This window comes from Macrobrachium rosenbergii, chromosome 33 (genome assembly GCF_040412425.1).
Source record: "Macrobrachium rosenbergii isolate ZJJX-2024 chromosome 33, ASM4041242v1, whole genome shotgun sequence".
In the NCBI taxonomy this organism is placed as follows: domain Eukaryota; kingdom Metazoa; phylum Arthropoda; class Malacostraca; order Decapoda; family Palaemonidae; genus Macrobrachium; species Macrobrachium rosenbergii.
The window spans coordinates 98,741-122,135 of NC_089773.1; the positions used below are offsets into that span (position 1 = coordinate 98,741).

Below are 23,395 nucleotides of genomic sequence, written 5' to 3' on the forward strand. Positions count from 1 at the left end.
CCCAATAAACAGCAGAATAGGATCAGAGGATGGAAGGGAGAACCAATAGGATTCAATGGTGTCAATGGGGGCATCCTCCCCCCTCCCAAGGCAGGCAAATGCTTCTCCTACCAAAACTGTCCTACAGAAGAGAAGCCCAGTCAACATACTCCTTGCAGGGTGAAACATAGCTGCACACTTATCCTCCACAAAAGGAACAGTACTTAGGGGGTCAACCATCATGGGAGACATGAAAGTGCCAACACCCCTCTAAATCGCAAATGAAAAGCAATACTAACAAGAACAATTGTAAGGGAAATTAATCCTACACATCCAACATTCAATGACAAGGAAGAGAGAACAAGCGCAGTGAGATGGTGACTCGTCATGGTGGCTGAAGAAAAGAAAGTGGTGATGTAAGGTAATTAAAGAACATTTCCACACTAACCCCTATAACCACGAGTTAACAACCTTGTTACCAAGTTTAACGACCACTCCAGCGTGCACTGAGGTTATATCTCTATAAAGGCAATGGTTTGTATCTGTAAGAACAAAGATGGACAGCTAAATAGGAGACCAAAAGGAAGGACAACGAAACAGTATTAGAATCGCTGGTGCAACTTACTTTTTTATTGGCATTTCACAGCTGACCCCAACTACCATTTAATTTTGTTTTCCATGGTCTTCACAGACCCTGCCAACTGATTTCCAGTGAGTTCATTCTGGTTCTGATCTAAAGACCAGCTTTATCTCCAAATGTAATGACTCGTGTCCTACCAGAACTGATGTTTTGGCCTCCTAAGCTTTAGCTGTTAAGCATTTTGCAAGGCTCAATTATTTAGCAGTAGAACAAACTTCATAGTAAAATATATTTTGGGAAATTAAATACTTCTGAAGCTGGTGTTTATTGAATATTGAGGACTACTACAAACTGTTACTTAAAACATATTGCAGGAATATGGAAAAAAAGTATAAAACAAATGTTCACAGTAGCAGTTCATAATGTCCCGTATCATATCACACTGTTTTTTCATACTGGGGCATTCATTAATTCATGGGCAAAGGGAAAAGATATAGCTTTAGCCTTTACCTTTAAGCCAATAACATGATCCTCAAAACATAGCTGATGCCCTTTGGGAGTCAAGCTATTACCACTGTCATTCCATGGCCCCAACATTTGCACAATGAGACAACTTAAAACTTTGAGGTATTAAATCCTTCATGGGGGGGTGGGGTACTATAGAAGTAACATGTAGTCAACTAACACAGCAGTCAAGCTAGGTGGGATGAGCTGTATTTGAGAAAAAGAATTCAATGACCCAGAAAACAATAACTTGAATTTCCTGACTTAAGTATTTCAAGTTATAGATGCTAAAAACAAGCCATTCTGAAATCCTTCCAAATGACGAAAAGGAGACAGAAGAAAATAAAACTGCCATGTATTAAAATTCTCAAAAAACGAATAAAAATCCAACTATTCTGAGGCCACTCAACAATCAAAACAGAATGCGGTATTACAAGACCCTAATATTCACATTAATTCTGAAGTGGAGTTATTCTGAATGCAAAAAATGAGAGAGATCAATCATGTTACGCAAGATATTTCCCTTAAGATACAGTCTATGTAGCAATAAAGTACAAGCATTCTTAATTATGAAAGTTGGTTCACATTCACAAATAAATTACCCATGGCCTAAAAGTATAACGAGGAAATTGGTAATGGCTATAGAGATATCTTGAGCAGAAAAGACGGTAATTTGTAATTTAGGACTACATATGCCCCTCCATGATGAAAGTGAGCAAAAACTTCACATTCTTTCCATTATCATTTTTTATCTCATAAAAAATGAATTAAAATCCCCTGTGCGACAGCACTTTTTACTTCTTATAAAGTTTTAAGGCTCAATCATTTTAACTGGAACTCTAATTCTAAAATATCTAAAAAATATGACCTATCTAAAACTTGAATTTCAGTTTAGATGAGATCCACTTCTCTTCCTTGCAAATAAAATAAAAGAAATGATTAGTTAAAGAAAACTACTATAGCTTGTACAAAACTTAGAGCAATTTCGTTAAGTAATTTCCTTAATAATTTGGCTGCTTAATCTATCAGTCAGATTACAGGCAAGATTCAAACCTGAGGCATTTGGGATAATTTTGTTGTCAAGAACTTTGAATCTAGATTAACGTATCAAAACATATTAAAATAAATATTCTAAATAAAAAAAATTACCTCACCATATCCACCAGTCAGAACTAAAGTGTCTTGCTCAGGACCAACTTAAAGAAAGCCAACTTTGAGAGGCCAAATAATAAAATAAAATTTTAAAACACGAAGCTGCGATTGAAGCTCAGTGATTCAAGATGCATAAATAATTTGCTTTGCAGAATGATGATGATAGGGTTTGATCAAGTAGTTAATACCTATAAGAGCACTGTGGATACGAGTTAAGGAAAGCCAACATTTTTCCGTTTCCTTTTTGTCTTTCCTTTTAGACGATTTTGTATCTAGACGCTGACTCACCCAAGTCTGACCTGAGCAAGGCAACAAACTCCTCTGATTAAAAATCAAGTTATTCCTTAAAATGTATAAATTATATAATACAGTACAAAGAAAGCATCCGCACATAATAAGCCACTTGGCAAAACGTGAGTCTGAGGCCTTGCTGTGACACAGTTAGGTGAAGTCAATGCCTACCATAAAGTTCTTCTGCTATTCCACTAATACTCCTTTGCTTTCACTGAGGGAGGGGGCAGGTTTGTTCTTGAAAAAATGATTCATGATTATTCACAATGTGTGACCCTGATCAGACATAATGCCACATGGATGCCAAATCATCCGCCTGTTTGGCTTCAACTCGCAAAGTCTATCGTCTGGTCCCAGTTTCTTCTTGCACCATGACACTTTTATATGCACACTCTTGAAGTCTTTGTTTTCATCTCCTATTATCTATGCAATGTTCTTTATTTGACGTTTCCTTGTTCTAATACCAATATGCATTCCTTCAATTACAACAGTCAAGGTGGCCTCTCTATATCACTTATATCACCAACATTTGCTTGTGGTAATTAAATGTCTTACATGCAAATCACAAAGTCGGTGGATACTCTCAGCAAAGGGAGACCCAAGTGATCTCTGGGAATGACCATTGCCTTCATACCTCCTCCTGAATACCTGGAAAGAAAAGAAAAATGTCATAAACCTTACATACAAAAACATACGTGTACATATTGACTCAATATTTATCACCAAACCCTATCAGGTGAGCTGCCTACATTCTGAACAAATCTTACCAGGTGAGCTGCTATACCTGGTTACAAAATTAGGATTTTTTGTAGATAGTGACCCTCAAGAGTTTTCAGGGGTTGTTTTCTAGGACTAATATGATATTTTTATAATAAAATAAAGTTTGTTCATACTTACCTGGCAGATATATATATAGCTGTATTCTCCGAAGGACCGACAGAAATTCAAAAACTTACGGCACACGCAGTGGGGCCAGGTGGTAAGTACCCATTCCCGCCGCTGGGAGGCGGGTATCAGGAACCATTCCCATTTTCTATTCAGATTTTCTAGAGTTACTGCCTCCTGAGGGGAGGAGGGTGGGTACTATGATTATATATATCTGCCAGGTAAGTATGAACAAACTTTATTTTATTATAAAAATATCATTTTGTTCATGACACTTACCTGACAGATATATATATAGCTGAATCCCACCACTGGAGGTGGGAAGAGACAGAATAGGATTTAGGAAACAAACATATGTAGGCGATTGACGCCTTGGTTCCTTACCTGTTAGCATCGCTGACTTCGTGATTACTGTCACCCAAGTCTGCTTCTGCTTTACTAGAGTCTCCAGCGAGGTAGCGACCTATAAAGCTGGTGAATTCTAGATGATCTGTCAACGGGGGCGAGACCACAATGTGACTAGACCATATGACCTTACTATGAGGGCAAACGACAAAAGAAACAACCACCTGACCAAGCCTAGCTACGTCATGAAGTCATAACATAAGCTAAGGACTGGGACGACCACCCCCGGTGGCGACCCAACAACCATAAAAACACCATAACCAAAAATAAAACACACCTAACCAATTACTATAGGATAGGATGAGTGTCGCTTTCTGCCCCAAGATCGTATTTTGCGGAAACGTAAGGTCCTAGCGCACAGCAATTCTCGAGGAAGTCTTCACTTCAGTAAGGTAGTGTGAAGCAAACACAGAATTGCTTCACCAAAAAGTGGCACCCAGAATGTCATTGAGAGACAAGTTTTTCTGGAAAGCCACTGAGGTAGCAATGGCTCTCACTTCGTGAGCCTTGACTTTCAAAAGGTTCAAATCCTTGTCTTGAACACTGGAATGTGCATCTATAATGGTGCTTCTTAAAAAGAACGCTAGAGCATTCTTAGAAAGAGGTAAATCCGGCCTCTTAACTGAGTACCACAGATTGTTAGAAGGACCTCGACATTCCTGAGTCCTCTGTAGGTAAAATTTCTGAGCCCTGACAGGGCACAGGGTTCTATCTGGTTCTTGTCCAAGGATTTCCGTCAAACCCTTAATCTCGAAGGACCTGGGCCAAGGGGAAGACGGGTTTTCATTTTTTGCAAGAAACATAGGGCTCAGAGAACATACCGCATCATGGCCTCTAAAGCCTATATTCTTGCTGATAGCCTGAAGTTCACTAACTCTCTTCGCCGTCGCCAGAGCAGTTAGGAAAATAGTCTTTCTGGATACGTCCTTGAAGGATGCAGAATGTAGAGGCTTGAATCGTCTGGACATAAGGAATTTCAGGACAACATCTAAATTCCATGAAGGCAACTTCGGGTGAGCTACCTTAGAAGTTTCAAAAGACCTTAAAAGATCGTGAAGGTCTTTGTTGTCCGTTAGGTCGAGGCCTCTATGCCTAAAAACCGCTGACAGCATGCTTCTATAACCTTTGATGGTAGGTACTGCCAGCTTTAATTCCTTCCTTAAATAAAAAAGGAAGTCGGCTATCTGGGACACAGAGGTTGTGGTAGAGGAAATTCCCTTAAGCTTACACCACTTCCTGAAGATGGCCCACTTCGACTGGTACACCGCATTGGAAAAGGCTCTCCTGGCGTTGGGGATAGCCTTAGCCACTGGTCTTGAAAAACCCCTCGCTCTGACCAACTTTTCGATAGTCTGAATGCAGTCAGACTCAGAGCGGGAAGGTTATTGTGGTACCTCTCGAAGTGGGGTTGTCTGAGAAGATCTACTCTCATGGGAAGCGTCCTTGGGAAGTCCACTAGGAATGTCATGACCTCTGTGAACCACTCCGCTGAAGGCCAAAAGGGGGCGATTAATGTCATCCTCGACCCTTCCGAGTCATAAACTTCCTGATGACTTCCCCAGGATCTTGAATGGGGAAAGGCATACAGGTCCAGACCCTTCCAGTCCCATAGGAGGGCATCTACTGCTACTGCCCTGGGTCGAGCATGGGAGAGCAGTACAGAGGCAGCCTTATCGTCCTTGACGTTGCGAAAAGGTCCACCAGGGGACGCCCCCAAAGCTTCCAAAGCTCCTGACATACCTCTGCATGCAGGGTCTACTCTGTTGGAAGAAGTTGACGCTGCCGACTGAGAAGGTCCGCGCGTACGTTCTCGACCCCTGCCACGAATCTCGTGAGAAGCGTAACTTGTCGAGAATGGGCCCATAACAGGATCTCCTTTGCAATCAAGAACAGGGACCGAGAATGAGTACCTCCTTGTTTCTTGAGGTACGCCAGGGCTGTGGTGTTGTCCGAGTTGATCTGAACCACCCAGCCTAAAACCTGATCTTCGAAGAACTGGAGAGCTAAGCGAATCGCTCCCAATTCTTTTAGATTGATGTGCCAGGACACCTGTTCCCCCTTCCAGGTGCCTGACACTTCCTCCCCTAGTGTTGCTCCCCATCCCGACGTGGGACGCGCCGGAAAACAACACTAGGTCGGGTTCTGAAGAGAGAGTGAAACCCCTTCTGCCAATTTTATGGATCGAGCCACCACCTTAGATGGTCCTTGGCAGAGAGAGAGATCTTGAGAGTCTCCTCTAGATCCTCCTTGTTCGTCCAGTTCTCCGCAAGGAAAAACTGGAGGGGTCTGAGATGCAACCTCCCTAGGGAAACAAACTTCTCCAGCGATGAAATGGTCCCCAGCAGACTCATCCATTCCCTCACCGAGCATGTTTCTTTCCCAGGAAGGCCGAAACTTTGTCAAAGCAGTGCTGCTGACGTTCCTGGGATGGAAAGGCTCGAAAAGCCACTGAATCCATCTGAATCCCCAGATAAACAATGGACTGAGAAAGGATCAGATGTGACTTCTCGAAGTTCACTAGAAGTCCCAGGGACTTCGTCAGCTCCAATGTTGAGTGCAAGTCCTCCAGACACCTTTCTTCCGACGAAGCTCGAATGAGCCAGTCGTCTAAATAGAGAGAGATCCTTATGCCCACTAGGTGAAGCCACCAGGCTACGTTCCTCATCAGAACTGTGAAGACCATAGGAGCCGTACTCAGTCCCAAACACAGAGCCCTGAACTGGTACACTCGTCCCCCCAGGACAAACCTCAAATACTTCCTTGACCGAGGATGAATGGGGATGTGAAAATAAGCGTCCTGGAGATCCAGCGAGACCATCCAATCGCCTGGTCTTAACGCACTTAAAACGGACTGAGACGTCTCCATCTTGAACTTCTCCTTGACAACAAAATGGTTCAGTCTGCTGACGTCCAGGACTGGTCTCCACTCCCCTGACTGTTTTGGAACCAAGAAGAGACGATTGTAGAATCCTGGAGATTCCAAATCCAGGACTTGTTCTATGGCTCTCTTCTCGAGCATCTGTTCGAGCAGATCTAAAAGAATCTGTTGCTTCTCTGGGTGGTAAGAGGCGACAGATCCCTGGGTGTTGAGGACAGGGGGAAATTCGAGAACGGGATCCTGTAACCTTTTCCGATGACACTGAGGGACCAGGAGTCCGCCCCTCTTACTTTCCAGGCTTCCGAAAACAAAAGAAGCCTGGCTCCTACTGGTGTCTGGAGGTCCGGTGTATCATTTCTTGCCCCTTGGGTTAGAAGGGGCTCCGCCTCTGGAGAGGCCTCTTCCTCGAGGAAAGGATTTTGAGGAGGAAGCTCTACCGCGAAAGGGCTTCTGCCTCTTGGAGGCTAGTCCCTGAGAAGACGTGGACGGGACATTAGGACGCCTGGAAGACTGTGCGAGGAGGTCTTGTGTAGCCTTCTCCTTAAGGCTGGAGGCGAGATCCTTGACTAACGGCTGGGGGAAGAGATGGCTAGAAAGAGGGGCGAAAAGCAATTCCACCCTCTGCACAGGAGAAACTGACTTCGCTGCAAAATTGCAGTATAAGGCCCTCTTCTTCAAGAGGGTCGTACCAAAGTGAGCAGCCAGTTCATCCGCGCCATCTCTGACGGCCTTGTCCATGCACGACAGCACACTGGACAGCTCCCCCCGGGTGATGGAGTCTGGACTCCGAGTCCTCAAGTCCAAGGCCCCCAAGCACCAATCTAAGAAGTTGAAGACCTCCACAGTCCTAAAAAGCCCTTTAAGGTGATGGTCAGTTTCCGAAAGCGTCCAGGCCACCTTCGCTGAAGAAAGGAGGGCCCTCCTTGGAGCGTCGACGAGACTCGCGAAGTCTCCTTGGGAAGAAGAAGGAACTCTGGAACCAATTTCTTCTCCAGTCTCGTACCACATCCCCGCCTTCCCGCACAATTTAGACGGAGGTAGGGCAAAGGAAGACTTGCCTTGAGTTTTCCGATCCTCCATCCACGAGTTAACTTTCTTAAAAGCTCTCTTGGTGGCGAGCGATGTCTTCATCTGAAGGAAACTGGGCAATTTCCTCACCTTCGACGAAGCTAACTGCGAAGGGGGAGAGAGAGGAGCAGAAGGCTGAAATTTATCAGGGAATAAGTCTCTCAGCATGCTGGCCAAAACCTGATAGTCCAATGAAGACGACAAAGGGGGCTGTTCCTGCTCTGCAGACTCCGACTCAGGAGACAACTCTCCCTCTTCGACGGGAGCGACAGGAGAGTCTTCCGGAACTTGAGGAAGGCTAAGGCCTTGTGGCCCGATCCGTAAAAGAGACCTCTTCTTGCGAGAAAGTGCAGAAGAAAGCTCTGGAGCGTCCCGCACAGAAGCGTCTTGCCGAGCGTCCTGCCTAGAATGCTGCCGAGCATCTTGACGAGCGTCCTGACGAGCGTGATGAGAAGCCAGACGAGCGTCATGCCGAACGTCCTGCCGCGTTTCCCGCCAAGCGTCTTGTCGAGCCGCAAGAGGGGCGTCCTGACAAGCGTAAGAAACGTTAGGACCAACAGCCTGAGGAGCATCAAGAAGAGGCAAAGAAACCCGATGATCCAACGAACGATGAGGGCGACCAGGAGAACTCGCCGGAGAGAGAGACGAACGAAGAGCAGGAGAGGGAGACCTCTTCGACCTCTTAACAGGCAGCTTCAAATCCTTGCGGCGCCTACGAGGTTCAGACTCCTTTGCAGCAAGGAGGGAAGCCAACTGCCGCTGCATGTCCTGGAGAAGACGCTTGAAGGAGAAGACTCCTCTCAGGAGAAGGGCTGCTCTTGTGAGAAGAAGAGGGGAAGGGACGCCCTCTTCCTTCTACCAGGGGTGACGACAGCTCTCTTCTTGGGGCGACTGGGACGCTCAAAAACGTCCTCCTCAGAAGAAGTCCTGGTCCTCTTCTGTGGCGGCAAATCATGGAACCACTCAGGAGAAGAAACGAGTGCTCGAGAAAGAGGAGGAGAAGCGTCCTCCTCTGCGAAGCTTCTCTTCCAAAGCGAGGGTCCAACCGAGAACACGACCCCTTGCGTGAGAGGGCGCCTCAGAGGACGAAGCAATCCTTAAGGGGCGTGTGCGCGAGCACGATCCTTGGCAGCCTGGGAATCGACAACAGGGCCTGCCGAAGGGACGCCAGATCGGTGGGGAGTCCCCGTAACCCTCTTGCGGCTTTCGACATGCCCACTCCCTGAGTCCTGGGAGTCCGGCAGAGGTCCAGGCCTAGAGGCATTATAGGGCCGATCTGACGCCCACTCCACAACACTAGGGGGATCACTGCACTTCACAACACTTTCAATCGCCAGCACCTTAGACTCCAAAGCACGAATGGAGTTCAAAATCTCCGCAAGGGCATTACCTTCCGCAGATGCAATCACAGGGCCCGAAGGCAACACTACAGGGATAGGTGAAGCAACAGATAGGTTAACAGGAGACAAATTATTACCCTGACTCCCACCAGCAGACACACTCCTGGAGGAAGACCTCCTGATACGGTCACGCTCTAACTTGCGCACATAAGAGTCATAAACCTTCCCATCAGAATCAGGCAAAGACTCACACTCCTTGCAGCGATCATCAAACAAACAGACATGCCCTCTACATCTCATACATACTGTGTGAGGGTCTACCGAAGATTTCGGTAGCCTCACCTTACACTCCTTCACAACACACACCCTGAAACTAGCAGAACTAGAACCAGACATCGTGTTCAAAGAAAAGTCAAAGCCAAAATCAAAACAGTCCACAAAAGCGTATGCCTATCCACAAATCCAAAGTCAAAAACCAAAAGACAATCAGAATACTCAAGTGGAAAAGTTTTCGAAATCCAACGACGGAGGTATTGACAACGGGTGTTGACAATACCGGCGACAGAGAAAATCTGAATAGAAAATGGGAATGGTTCTGATACCGCCTCCCAGCGGCGGGAATGGGTACTAACCACCTGGCCCCACTGCGTGTGCCGTAAGTTTTGAATTTCTGTCGGTCCTTCGGAGAATACAGCTATATATATATCTGTCAGGTAAGTCTCATGAACAAAACAATATTTCTTGGGGTCATTATCTTTTTGTTTTTAATGTAATCCCCAACAGGCTTCTTTGGGGGTCACTTTCCAGGAAAGATCCCAAAATTTTAAGTACCTTGATGACACTGTAGGTAGTTCTGAACTCAAACATGGGCAGCCAATAGAATTTATTCTCAACAGATAGGGGGGGGGACTGGAATGTGATGTCAGAATTGCTAGGTGGGAAGACCAAAGGAAACAGGTCAGAATTAAGATGAAATAACACTGCATCTGACAGCCACAGAGGTGCTGCAAAGAATCATTAGCAATGCTTGCTGCACAAACACTACTGCTCACAGAAACCCTTATGGGGAGGTCACAATTATCATTACTATTATTTATAACTCTTGACCTCCTTGGATACTAACACCTCTTTCATATTATTGATCAAACCCTTCCCCTGAGCTAACATCTTGACTCTCATGGGGCTGGCTCAAAAGGTTTGTTATAAATGACAATTCAACCTGGACAAAATGAATGGATTGAATATTCTGACAATTTCTTCTAAGGACTTGTTTCTAATGCTTGATATTTATTGAAGGCTAGAAACTGTATAACTGAGTAATATATGTTTCACTGCAAGTGTTGCTTCTGCATTCTGAACTGGACAATGTGGATTATTCATCAAATACCTATTCATTAGCCAAGTATGACAAATTTGAAGAAGAGCTGCTTTTTGTGTATGACCTAGCGCTAGCAGCAAAATCTGAGGAAGAAATTATGGAACTATTTAAAAGGTGGAAGAGTGGACAGAATGTCAGTGTTAAAAAAAAAGACTAATGGTGAATGCAAACAAAGCAACGAAAAACGTACAATAATGACTGGCCCTATAGCTGTTGTAGGAGAGGCTGGGGGTGAACTTTGTACAATTTATATGTAACAAATGGTTAACATTTTCGATCCCTGAAATGCAATATAACACCAAATTGTGAAGATGCAAGAGAGAAACCTGTCATAGATGAGATAAAGAATTTATTTAACCATTGGGAACACTGGACTGTGAAGCTAGGGTTGAGAGCAGTAAGCAAAAGAGAAGCTGCACCAGGGTGAAATAGATATACCACGACTACTTGTAAAATCTGTAGGAAGGCCCACGAAACCATTCAGCAAGAGGACAGATGAAGACCTAGACTTGACAGTTTAAACCAGGGGACAGAGAAACATGCAGATAACTTATTTTCACATTTAATACACCAGATAAAAACCAAGGTAAATGTTTCCAATGAAGATGGTGTTAATTTAAAAGTAAATGAATATACTTTGTGAAGACGGAAATTGAGCTACGGGTAAGTTACAATAAAATATCAACAAAGTGCTGGTTATATTTCTTAATTAGTTTGACCACATCAAATTCAGGATTTCTTAATCTTTATAAAGTTGGCTGAAATGGGTTGTTCTTAAAAATACATGAAAAATACAGAAAAACAAGAATAACCTAAAAGCCAGCTAAAATTAACACCTACAACCGTAAGCACAAAACCCTATGGAGTATCCAAACCTAATATGGTCAATGGTCTGATACAAAAAATTAGGTCTTTGGTTACTGAATTTTATATGTAAACAACACATTTTCTTGCCATTCTTCATGGCAATTTAACTGAAGAAGCATGTGCTCATATTCTTCAAGGGAATTTAACTGAAAGAAGCATGTGCTCAATGGATTTCTAGGCCCGTAATACATAAATTCAACCTCTGACTGCCATACATGATAAATATCACAAGAATAAACCCAACCAGTTGGGACTCTCAAAGACAAAGTACAAACTCATCATTATTTCATGACATATTATTTTTTTTTTCTTTAAAAAATTCTACAAATAGACTGGAAGAAAACAATGGCGATGGGTGAAAGTGACAGAGCATTTGGCTGGGACTTAAGAATGTTGCAAAGACTCTTCAGTCCCTTATTAGCATTGCAAAAGCCACTACTGTACTGCCGAAAATACTGATACACAAATTACAAGAGTGTGCCCCTGACCTCACACTGGTTTCAAAGTTAATCTACTAAAATAAAGGATTTCTATCAACTGTATACACACATCACAGTATACTGTGAGTCATTTATGTCCCCAATAATTATGTCTACTGAAAGCAATTCTGATGGAAAACCATTAATAATGTCAAATAGAAATTATTCTGAAGGAAACATAGTAGCAAGAAATTGTCAGCACACCATAAATCCAAGAAGCACTTGTTAAGAAAGGGAGAGAGAGATGACATTACCACTCAATACAAAATATCTACAGATTTTTATAAGAATAATGCTGGGTATTTTACTCACCGGGTTAAAGTTAAAATCCTAAGTTTCCTATTCCTCTTGACTTCTTCGAACACAACGCGCTACTTTCTTTTTAAAGACAGTATAGTCCTCACGAAAGTCTTTCTGCAAGGGATAACAACAAATGTTCAAGTTACAAGTAACACAGCAACTCAGTGTATATAACAAGCAGAGATTACCATCTAATCCAAAACTAGTTATATTTAGCCCATCAAATGATTAATACAAAATTCTGTGACGGCTTTCCTTTCAAATAAAAATATTTAGCCCATCAAATGATTAATACAAAATTCTGTGACTGCTTTCCTTTCAAAAAAAAATATTTAGCCCATCAAATGATTAATACAAAATTCTGTGATGGCTTTCCTTTCAAAAAAAAATATTTAGCCCATCAAATGATTAATACAAAATTCTGTATTGGCTTTCCTTTCAAAAAAAAAATATTTAGCCCATCAAATGATTAATACAAAATTCTGTGATGGCTTTCCTTTCAAAAAAAATATTTAGCCCATCAAATGATTAATACAAAATTCTGTGATGGCTGTCCTTTCAAAAAAAAATATTTAGCCCATCAAATGATTAATACAAAATTCTGTGATGGCTGTCCTTTCAAAAAAAAATATTTAGCCCATCAAATGATTAATACAAAATTCTGTGATGGCTTTCCTTTCAAGAAAAAATATTTAGCCAATCAAATGATTAATACAAAATTCTATGACAGCTTTCCTTTAAAAAAATAAATAAATAAATATTTAGCCCATCAAATGACTAAATACAAAATTCTGTGACGGCTTTCCTTTCAAAAAAAAAAAAAAATTTAGCCCATCAAATAATAAATACAAAATTCTGTGATGGCTTTCCTTTAAAAAAAAAAAAAAAATATTTAGCCCATCAAATGATTAATACAAAATTCTGTGACGGCTTTCCTTTCAAAAAAAAAAATATTTAGCCCATCAAATAATAAATACAAAATTCTGTGATGGCTTTCCTTTAAAAAAAAAAATAATAAATATTTAGCCCATCAAATGATTAATACAAAATTCTGTGACGGCTTTCCTTTTTCAAATGATTAAAAAAATTCTGTGATGGCTTTCCTTTAAAAAAATAAAATATTTAGCCCATCAAATGATTAATACAAAATTCTGTGACGGCTTTCCTTTAAAAAAAAAAAATATTTAGCCCATCAAATGATTAATACAAAATTCTGTGACGGCTTTCCTTTAAAAAAAAATAAAATATTTAGCCCATCAAATGATTAATACAAAATTCTTTAAATATTTAGCCCATCAAATGATTAATACAAAATTCTGTGAATATTTAGCCCATCAAATGATTAATACAAAATTCTGTGATGGCTTTCCTTTCAAAAAAAAAAAAAAAAAAAAAAAAAAAAGGAACTACATCAACCAATGGAATGTTACTGAAGTATAACCACACCTCTAGATGCATACAATTTAAGGACAATACTCAGCAAACCTTATCCCTAATCTTGAAGAAAAAAAAGACGACGACAACGAGGTAAGGACACTTCTCAGCAATCCTTCTCCCCAGTAATCTTCAAAATAACTGACTAGGAGGTAAATATTACTGCAAACCCATGCAGGTGCGTTAGAATTGACAAACAAGGAAATACTGACAGAAAGCCTGGGCTGTTATGGACTATACAATGCAATGGGTGGCAATCTTTATTTTTTAGCATGAATATGAAATACTGTAAATTTAAAGCAGTAATTCAACTATAAAATTGAATTCACTCTCTCGTTAAACTCTGTAATGTTGCAGTAAGAAGATAGTGGTTGTTGTATCTTTACAATATTGCATCGTTTAAAAACAAAATCAATGAATGCAATCATATTTTTTTTATTTTTCTATGACTCCTGAGTTAACTCAGGAGTATAAAAATATATTTTAAAGTCTATAAACTTCCAAAGAGTTGATAATTAAAAAAACTCTACACTGTCTATTATCATAAACAGAGCATATAAAAATAAACAAACTCTGCTTATATTGACGTATTTGCCAAAAACTATTTTCTTTTCTCTAGCCCTTAAACTTGATCTGTATAACAAGTATGGAAAGATTTTGCATTAGTTAAATGACAAGCCACCTCCAATTAATGAAATTCATGAGGAACTCCAACTGACAACTTATGTAATCCTTCTATCGTTTAAACGCAACAGCCCTCTAAAATGCAAGAAATGCATACTGAACTTCAACTGGGAAGTTTCTGAATTATCTCTCATAAAGATAAAAAGGATCACGCAACATTTCACCTAACACCTGCTTCCAAAAATTGGTCAGCTCCCACCCAAAAATTTGTGGACTCCTGTCAGCACTGATTTTTGTTTCCAGTCAGTTGTCTTGATTCTAACTACTAATCTTAAGTAGACTGGCAAATGTAGCGCCACAATTCCTTACAAGTCAATTTTGACTATGTGTACAGTATTTCATATCATATATTACTGTAATGAGACCACAAATCACTAATATCAAGAATCACAGTTTGTAAGCCAAGGTTCAGTAAAAGAAGTTGGACAGCTGAGCAAGAAGAGATCAAAGGGGATGGATGAGAAGTAAAAGGCAAAACGTAAAGCTGCTGAGAATGAAAGGAAAGGACACTGCAATAAACCTCTGGTATTATCTGCAGAGTGTCATGCATGGCAGCCTGTACGTGGTAGCCCCCACAAATAAAATATTAGCATTCACATAAACAAATAGTTCCTGTAAGGTTAAACATTAAGAGATCACTTACCGCTGCATCAACATTTGCTGGACTTTCATCATTGGGATCTGCTAACATACTGATGACAGAGATTAAAATAGTCTCGACTGTGTGCACGGGAAGCCAGCGCTCAGAAGCTTTTTCATAACCCCATTTATCATCTCCAGGTTCGTGAAGAATTGAAATGCAGACGTCACCATTCTTCTCGACTGACAACGAAAAAAACAATTGTAACACAACACAGATTCATTCAGTACTGTACAACATCCATGAAATTTCTATTTGTCTGCTGTCATATGATGCACACTCCCTGACAAAATGTTTATATAAATACTCTCACCCTTCAGAGTGTACATTAGCAGAGGTCTCAACTAGATTGAGATGCCTGCAACATGACATAACATTTCAAGTCAGTTCCAAATTTCTAGCAAATTTACATGTTATCCAGCTCTATTCCAGCCCTACATAGGACAGTAACTGTTTGTAAATTAACAGAATAACTTTTAGTATGGATTAATGAAAAAACAATTTACCAATTTCTTATATCTAATGCAGAGAGACTGCAATTAACATGAGGTTTACTACTGTATTCTCTTGGCTTATACATTTAAAAAATACCAAGAGGCCTTTCATATTACATATGTTGTGATATCAGTACTCATAAATAACCAAACAAATCATGCATTTCACATATTCAAACATTTAATGTACTGGGAGAACAGTTCATGACAGTATTAGCTGGGCTCCTGTGGGCACCAGAAAAGTCGTAAGAGCCAGATTTACTTGGATGAGAACTGTCAGAAGGGGGGCTGAAGGTGAGAAGAAATTTGTGGAAGATAACACAGGAAAGACATTTATGGTGGAACTCCAGAGAGACCCTTTGAGACAATATTTTACGTTAAGACTAATTAAGAGGTTTGTGCCAGAATGTTAATGTCATCAAATGAAAGTTTGCTAGGCAAGTTGTTACTCTTCTCTGTATGCTCCACACGAACATGAGTGCAATTTCAATAATAATTATAAAACAACCTGAACAACTGAAAACATTATCCAAAGTACACAACCTCCTTTCATATTTCAAAGTCATTATCAAACATTCATACAAATTTCTTACAGCCTCTTAATTTAAGTAAAAAGAGTTCATAAGCCTAAATTAAAAAACAATTGAAAGTTATTTGTAAAACATATTACTGTACTCAAGAATATCTACATTATCTATTATAGAACTGCAAGTTAGAAATCTCTGTATACAGTACATTTACTTGCTACCAACACACCTCAACTGTTTAAGCAGCACTGTATGTATAGTACTTGCATTATCCAATATATACATAAAATCCATTGGATTAAAACTAGATATTCAAAAAGACTAGAACTAAAATGTTGTTAAAAGTTATGTGATGAAATACTGATATCAACCACAGCTTAATAGGTGTACTGTACCTTGCACTTTTGAAGTGTAGGGAAAGTTTCAACATAATTTTTGTAACATCACAAGGGGTTTCACAACTTCTTGACTGGGGAGTGATATCTAAGTACTGCCTACCTAATGAGTTTTCCCAACAGTTTCAAGTTTACTTTACAAACCAGATTTTCGGGAAGGCTAAATAATTTACTGTCTCAAAAGTGACGAATGTTAACGGTGCTCACTAATTTGAGGAAATATCAGTCTGTGACCTGACATTTTACCAAACCAACTGACAACTCTCAAGGTTTCAGTAACCCAAAAGATTGTGATACCTTCTCTAAATGAAATGAAACAAAAACCTACTTCATACTAGTACAATGTAATGCAATTTACATAGTTAAGATATTCTTCTGCAATTTGAGAACAAATGAAAATATACTTCTCCACCAAATTACCTGAATTTCAAGCTACAACAATTACAATCTAAACATTTCATGTAAACTTAAGGCCTCCCTTGTAGAATACAGGAATTCCAAAACTTGTGGTCATAATTATTACAGCATTACCTGATAGATATGTATCATCAACGGTGGTGGTAGGGTGCCCAAACTGACATCATCTTCAAGACCTTTATCCTTCCATTAACCTCCCCTACAATTTACGTCTAGATCTGCCATTAAAGTTTTTTAATCAAAACTTCAACTCATCTCTGGCTTTGGTCTTTGCTTACTGCACCAGATTCCAGGGAACATCGTAATTAGATGGCGGCCCCCCTTTCCTTTTTTACAATTTTCATATACAGAAAATATGCTTGGCATACAGTGTGTTCTAATTTGCAAACCCCACTAGTGACTATGGATGCTGACAGTCTACATGGTACAGCACTAACTCAATCAGAATCCTGTGTACAAATATTAATTTCTAGTGCATCCATAGGAAACATTACATAATGTGACTAATACTTACTGTTTGGATGCCATATATCTGTGATGAACTTCATTTTAGGTGGCCGGAGGGGATACTCTCTTGGAAATATTAGATGTGCTTTAAAAAAACCTCCTTCACTGCAAAATAGGAGAGAACCATTCATGAATGCCTATGACCCAGAAAGCATGAGACAGACACCCAAAATGGCCAGGAACTTCAAAGAAATCTTGAAGCCAAACCTGACTGTATGGAAGGCTTATTAAACTAGAATTTATTTCACCAGAAAACAGTTAGTTGTTTCATCTAAATTAAAAGTTCACAATGTTGAAAAAAAAACCCGCCCCCCAAAAGCCTTGGTCACATCTCAATAAAATAAATGACTCATTTGATAATCTATCCCCCAAGCTACTGGGGTGATGACATGCAAGATGGTGCAATTTTTTTTTATAGGATTCTAAACAAAAATTTCCTAACCATTCCTGTCACTTATTTTTCCTGCTCATCCTGCAATTTTTTTTTATAGGATTCTAAACAAAAATTTCCTAACCATTCCTGTCACTTATTTTTCCTGCTCATCCTTTACTACATATTTCACTGTAAAATCCAGACGTTCAACATTAACTCTTTTGGCAACCCCCCCCCTCTTATATTTTCTGTTACACTGAGCGCCAAACCTCAGTGAGCAGCGAATAATCTTAATTCAAAAACAACACATATAGACTTAAATAATAGGTACAGCATGTACAAAGATTATTTTTTTTTAATGGAGAACACTCAAGAGCAAACACAAAAATACTGTAACAACTTAATGCTATAAACTTGAATGAACTGTAGAGCCAATTTCTTTAGTATATCGTACTAACATCCCTGCCCATTTTGCACATGCACCTTACCAAGAGCATAAATCCCTTACTATAATGTTTCAGGTGGGCCTATGATGAGAACTTCCCATTTGAAGATATCATTGTCATCAATAAGACCTGCGGAAAAACCTTCTACTGGATTCTTGTTTAACTCTGGAATAAAAGAAAAAAAAATTAGCAAACAGAACTGTACAGTACCATACAAAAATCACTACAATTTGTGTAGTAAAACATTTATTACTTTTATGCAAAGCACAGGCTAAGCAATGCTGGTGTACAATGCTTGGGGAAGGACAGCAGCTATCATTCATACAAACTTGCCTTACTTGTATACTACTGTACAGCAATCAACGCTGGACATTTCATACAGGTCAATACTGTATACAGTAAACCGCCCGTATTCGTGTCCTCAAGATCCGCGGACTCACGGGTAGAACATATCTAGCCATCATTCGCGGAAAATTCGCCCATTCGCGGTATTTTTCACTGAGAAATATTCACTAATTACTGTATTTTCATATAATTTTCATGAATAAATATGGTATTTTCATTATAAAATAAGTTTTTAAATATACTTACCTGGTAGTTACATATATATAGCTTTATCCCGCGATTCGATTCATCAGACGGCAGAAATTCAAAATTGCGGCAATCGCCGATAGATGGTCAGGTGGCCATACCTGAGCGCCCTCTACCAGGTACCTAGAACCATTCCCAATTGTCCTCAGAAATTCCATGCCCCTGTTCTCAGAGGGGAGGGAGGGACCTTTTATATATGTAACTACCAGGTAAGTATATTTAAAAACTTATTTTATAATGAAAATACCATTTTTAAATATCTAACTTCCCTGGTAGTTACATATATATAGCTGATTGACACCATTGGTGGTGGGTTAGAGAACCAAAACAACGTTGGGAATTCGTATAATTACTAAACACTAAATATTAGCTGTAACCATACTCTGGTTCTTACCTGATAAGGAAGCTGGCTTCATAGTTATCCTGCCTCATTCGCCTGCATTCCTTGAGAGACCCAGCGACCCATCCAGGGGGCTGTAGAAAGTCTCTATGGGGCTGTCACACGGTCCTCAACCTTAACATGACTAGACCACCACCCTTGCTATCCTGGCATAGCCATGGACAAAGAGCTGACCACCTGACCCACTAAAATCACTAAATAACACATTCCATAAAACCTAACTTAGACTTGCAACCCCAGACTGTGGAAGGTTGCAACAACCTTCACAGACAACCTGTGAGTTCAAATCAAGAAAAAGCAAGGGTATAAAAAAAAAAAAAAGAAGGTTATAGGGTAGAGGCAGTAGTACCCTCTCCAACTACGGCACCGGAGGCAACGTCACGGACCCAGGAACAGCAATCCTCATATTGGGTCTGTACTTCTTTCAGGTAACAATCTGCGAAGATAGACTTGCTTCGCCAAAAAAAGTCGCTTCCAAAATCGATTTCATAGACCTGTTGTGTCTATAAGCCATCGAAGTCGCCACAGCTCTTACTGTGCGCTTTGACTTTGAGGATTGGGAAGCTTTTCTCGTCACATTCTTGGTGAGCTTCCCTTATTAAGTCCTTGATAAAGAACGCCAGTGCATTCTTTGATAAGGGTAACGAAGGTTTCTTCACTGAGCACCAGAGGTGATCTGTCTGACCTCTCATGTTTCTGGTCCTCTGTAGATAAAATTTTAGGGCCCTAACTGGACAAAGGCCTCTCTCTTTTTCCTGTCCTACTAAACGAGACAGCCCTGGTATGGAAAAGGATCTGGGCCATGGTTGAGAAGGGTTCTCGTTTTTGGCGAGAAAACCAAGTTGAAGTGAGCAGACTGCATTTTCCCCATTGAAGCCTACTTTCTTGCTAAAGGCTTGTAGTTCTCCTACCCTCTTGGCTGTAGCCAACGCGACCAGGAAAAGGGTCTTCTTAGTGAGATCCTTCCATGAAGCCTTGTCGAGAGGTTCAAACCTATTCGAGGTTAAAAATTTTAGGACTACGTCCAAATTCCAAGAGGGGGTCGGGTTGTACTTCCTCTTAACTGTCTCAAAAGACCTTATGAGATCCGTGAGGTCCTTGTCTCCCGACACGTCAATATTTCTGTGACGGAAGACGGAAGCAAGCATGCTGCGGTATCCCTTGATGGTTGATACTGCTAGGTTTCTTGGGTTTTTAAATGCAGTAGAAAATCTGCCAGTTGAGTTAGAGAGGTACTGGAAGAGGAAATGTTATTTTTTCTGCACCATTCCTGAATACGTCCCACTTTGATTGGTACACCTTGAGTGTGGACGTTCTCCTCGCTCTCGCGATGGCTCTTGCAGCTTCCTTGAAAAGCCCTTCGCTCTTGCCAGTTTTTCGATAGTCGAAAGGCAGTTAGGTTGAGAGCAAGGAGATTTTGATGGTATCTCTCTATATGTGGCTGTCTGAGTAGATCGTTCCGACAAGGTAACAATCTGGGGGTGTCTACTAGCCACTCCATCACCTCCGTGATCCATGGTCTCATGGGCCAAAATGGAGCTATCAGGGTCATGCGGGCGTCGTTCGACTCCCTGAACTTCTTCATGACTCTGTCTAGGATCTTGAATGGAGGAAAAGCGTACATGTCTAGTCCCTCCCAATTCATGAGGAAGGCGTCCACTGCCACTGCTTCCTGGTCTGGGACTGGAGAGCAGTAGACTGGTAACCTCTTCGTTCTCTGTGTCGCAAAGAGGTCTATTGACGGTTCTCCCCACAGATTCCAAAGCCTGTTGCACACCTCGTGATGTAAGGTCCATTCTGTCGTGAGAACCTGTCTTCCTCTGCTGAGAAGATCCGCTCTGACGTTCTTCTCTCCCTCTATGAAGCGGGTGATCAGAGTTAAGTTGTTCGTTTCTGCCCACAGCAGGAGATCTTTTGCTGCCTCGTAAAGGGAATCCGAACGAGTGCCACCCTGTTTCCTGATGTAGGCCAACGCTGTGGTGTTGTCTGCGTTGACCTGAACAATCTTGTTCTGGACCTTCTCCTGAAAGTGGACTAGCACAAGATGAATGGCCACCAGTTCCTTGACATTTATATGCCATTTCTTCTGATGGTTTTCCCATAGACCTGAGATCTCGCCCTTCCCCAGCATTGCACCCCATCCCATGTCCGATGCGTCTGAATACAACACTAGGTCGGGGTTCTTCTGTTGAAGTTCGACGCCTATTTGAAGTTTGTTGGGGTCGTTCCACCAACTCAAATGATTTTTGATTCCCAGAGGGATCGGAATCCACGTCTCCAGATCTTGGCCTCTTTTCCAATAGCTTGACAGATGGAACTGAAGTGGACGTAGATGTAGCCTTCCCAGGGAGACGAATTGTTCGATCGAGGAGAGGGTCCCCAGCAGACTCATCCACTCCCTCGCCGAACAGGTCCATTTCCCTAGAAAGAGCTTCACCTTTTCTAAGCAATCTAGAATGCGTTTCGGGGCTGGAAAAGCCCGAAAAACCACTGACTGAATCCTCATCCCCAGGTAGATGATGTCCTGAGAAGGCGTTAGCTGTGATTTGGCTAGATTTACTACAAGACCTAACTGTTGCGTCAAATTCATTGTAACTTGTAGATCCTCCAGACACTTTGCTTGCGATCTGGCTCTGATTATTGTCGTCCAGGTACATCGAAAACCGTATCCCTTTTAGATGTAACCAGTGAGCTACGTTCGATGGCACTCGAGAGAAAACGTAAGGAGCCGTGCTTAGTCCAAAATAACAATTTTTGAAAGTAAATTGTATTTTTCCTAACTATACAAACCTGAGGTCCTTTACATTAGGAGATACTTTCAGGCGTAGGCTGGAAAACGGCCGTTGAACTTCAACAAGGTGGTTAGGCAGTTACTGTCCGGGAGGCGGGAGTACCGCCTGCCCGGATGTAAACATTCCAATTTGCCTTTCGGCCCATGTACAGATTGAGGGGTGGCATGAGGTGGGCATAATTGTAAAGGACCTCGGGTTTGTATAGTTAGGAAAAATACAATTCACTTTCAAAAACTGTTACAGGCGGTCCCCGGCTTACGACGTTCCGAGTTTACGACGGTTTTTCAGATATATTCATTAAAAAATCCAGGCCGGCTTACGACGTTTGTTTCGAGTTTACGACGCAGCCTGTTTACGACGCTTTTCAATTACGTATATTTATAAAAAAATCCGTTTCTGGTTTAACAGTAATCATCAAAAATCAGTTTCTGGTTACAATTATTAAAATACATTGCAAGGTTATGACTTTTTTTCGGCGCTTTTTACGCCGCTTTGTAAGCGGAACTAGTTTCGTGAGCGTAGCTGCGCTCTGTATGTAACTGCATTGGTACTGTACAGTAGTTGACCGGACAACGACCTTCCTGGGTCGATCACGAAAGGCGCGGCGCAACAATACCAAACAACCCTTTCCTCACTCACGTGTTTGCCTCCGCAGAGTTAGGCGCGTTGCCTCATTGTTGCTTTTCTTTAGCTGCAGTTTTTCGTGAATTGTGCCTTCACTATGGCTCCAAAACGGCAGAATTTATCATCTGATGCTAGTGCATCCAAGAAGCCGAGGAAGAGCATCACCATGGAAGTCAAGTACGACGTAATTAAGCGTTCGGAGAAGGGTGAAAGTAACACCGAGATAGGCCGTGCCTTGGGCCTTAGCAGAACGACGGTTGTTACCATAGTGAAGGACAAGCAGCGTATTCTGAAACATGTGCAAGACGCTGCACCAATGAAGGCAACGGTGATTAACGTGAAGCAACGTAGCCAGAACATAGTGGAGATGGAGAAGTTATTGTTGATCTGGCTGGAAGACCAGAACCAACGGCGTGTTCCAGTGAGCCTGAGTGTGATTCAAGAGAAGGCTAGGGAGCTGCATGCGGCAGTGGTGAAGAAAAATGGGGAAGGCAGTGCTAGTGAAGAATTTTCCGCCAGTAGGGGTTGGTTTAACCGCTTCAAGGCTCGTGCAAATTTGCACAATGTGAAGTTGCTAGCGCTGATGACGTAGCAGCAGAAAGTTTCCCTAGTGGTTTGGCTGAGATAATTAGGGAAGGTGGTTACACTGCTGACCAGGTATTTAATGTAGATGAGACAGGGTTATTTTGAAAAAAGAATGCCAAATCGTACATACATTTCCAAGGAGGAGAGGTCAGCACCAGGCCATAAAGCTGGTAAGGAGAGGCTGACTTTACTCTTTGGGGGAAATGCTAGTGGCGATTTGAAGCTTAAGCCGTTGCTAGTGTACTTGGCAGAAAATCCCAGGGCTTTTAAGGGCATTTTCAAGAGTCAACTCCCCGTCATTTGGAAGTCCAATAAGAAAGCTTGGGTTACCTTGATGGTCTTCGAGGACTGGTTCAATGACCACTTTGTGCCCGCAGTGG

The 23,395-nt window shown here is 41.4% G+C and overlaps 1 protein-coding gene across 1 annotated transcript in view; it reads right to left on the bottom strand.

Annotated features, from left to right (window-relative positions):
• Window positions 1-871: 871 nt before the first annotated feature.
• The window catches only part of LOC136855791 (ubiquitin-conjugating enzyme E2 G1), a 55,704-nt gene continuing 33,180 nt past the window's right edge, over window positions 872-23,395 (bottom strand). Inside the window, exons 2-6 of the mRNA XM_067133146.1 lie at window positions 18,086-18,188; window positions 17,212-17,309; window positions 14,868-15,046; window positions 12,119-12,220; window positions 872-3,154 (exon numbers count right to left, since the gene is read on the bottom strand). Of these exons, the coding sequence (XP_066989247.1) occupies window positions 12,146-12,220; window positions 14,868-15,046; window positions 17,212-17,309; window positions 18,086-18,188 (455 nt within the window). The 3' untranslated portion in view covers window positions 872-3,154; window positions 12,119-12,145. The remainder of the gene's footprint in view (window positions 3,155-12,118; window positions 12,221-14,867; window positions 15,047-17,211; window positions 17,310-18,085; window positions 18,189-23,395) is intronic.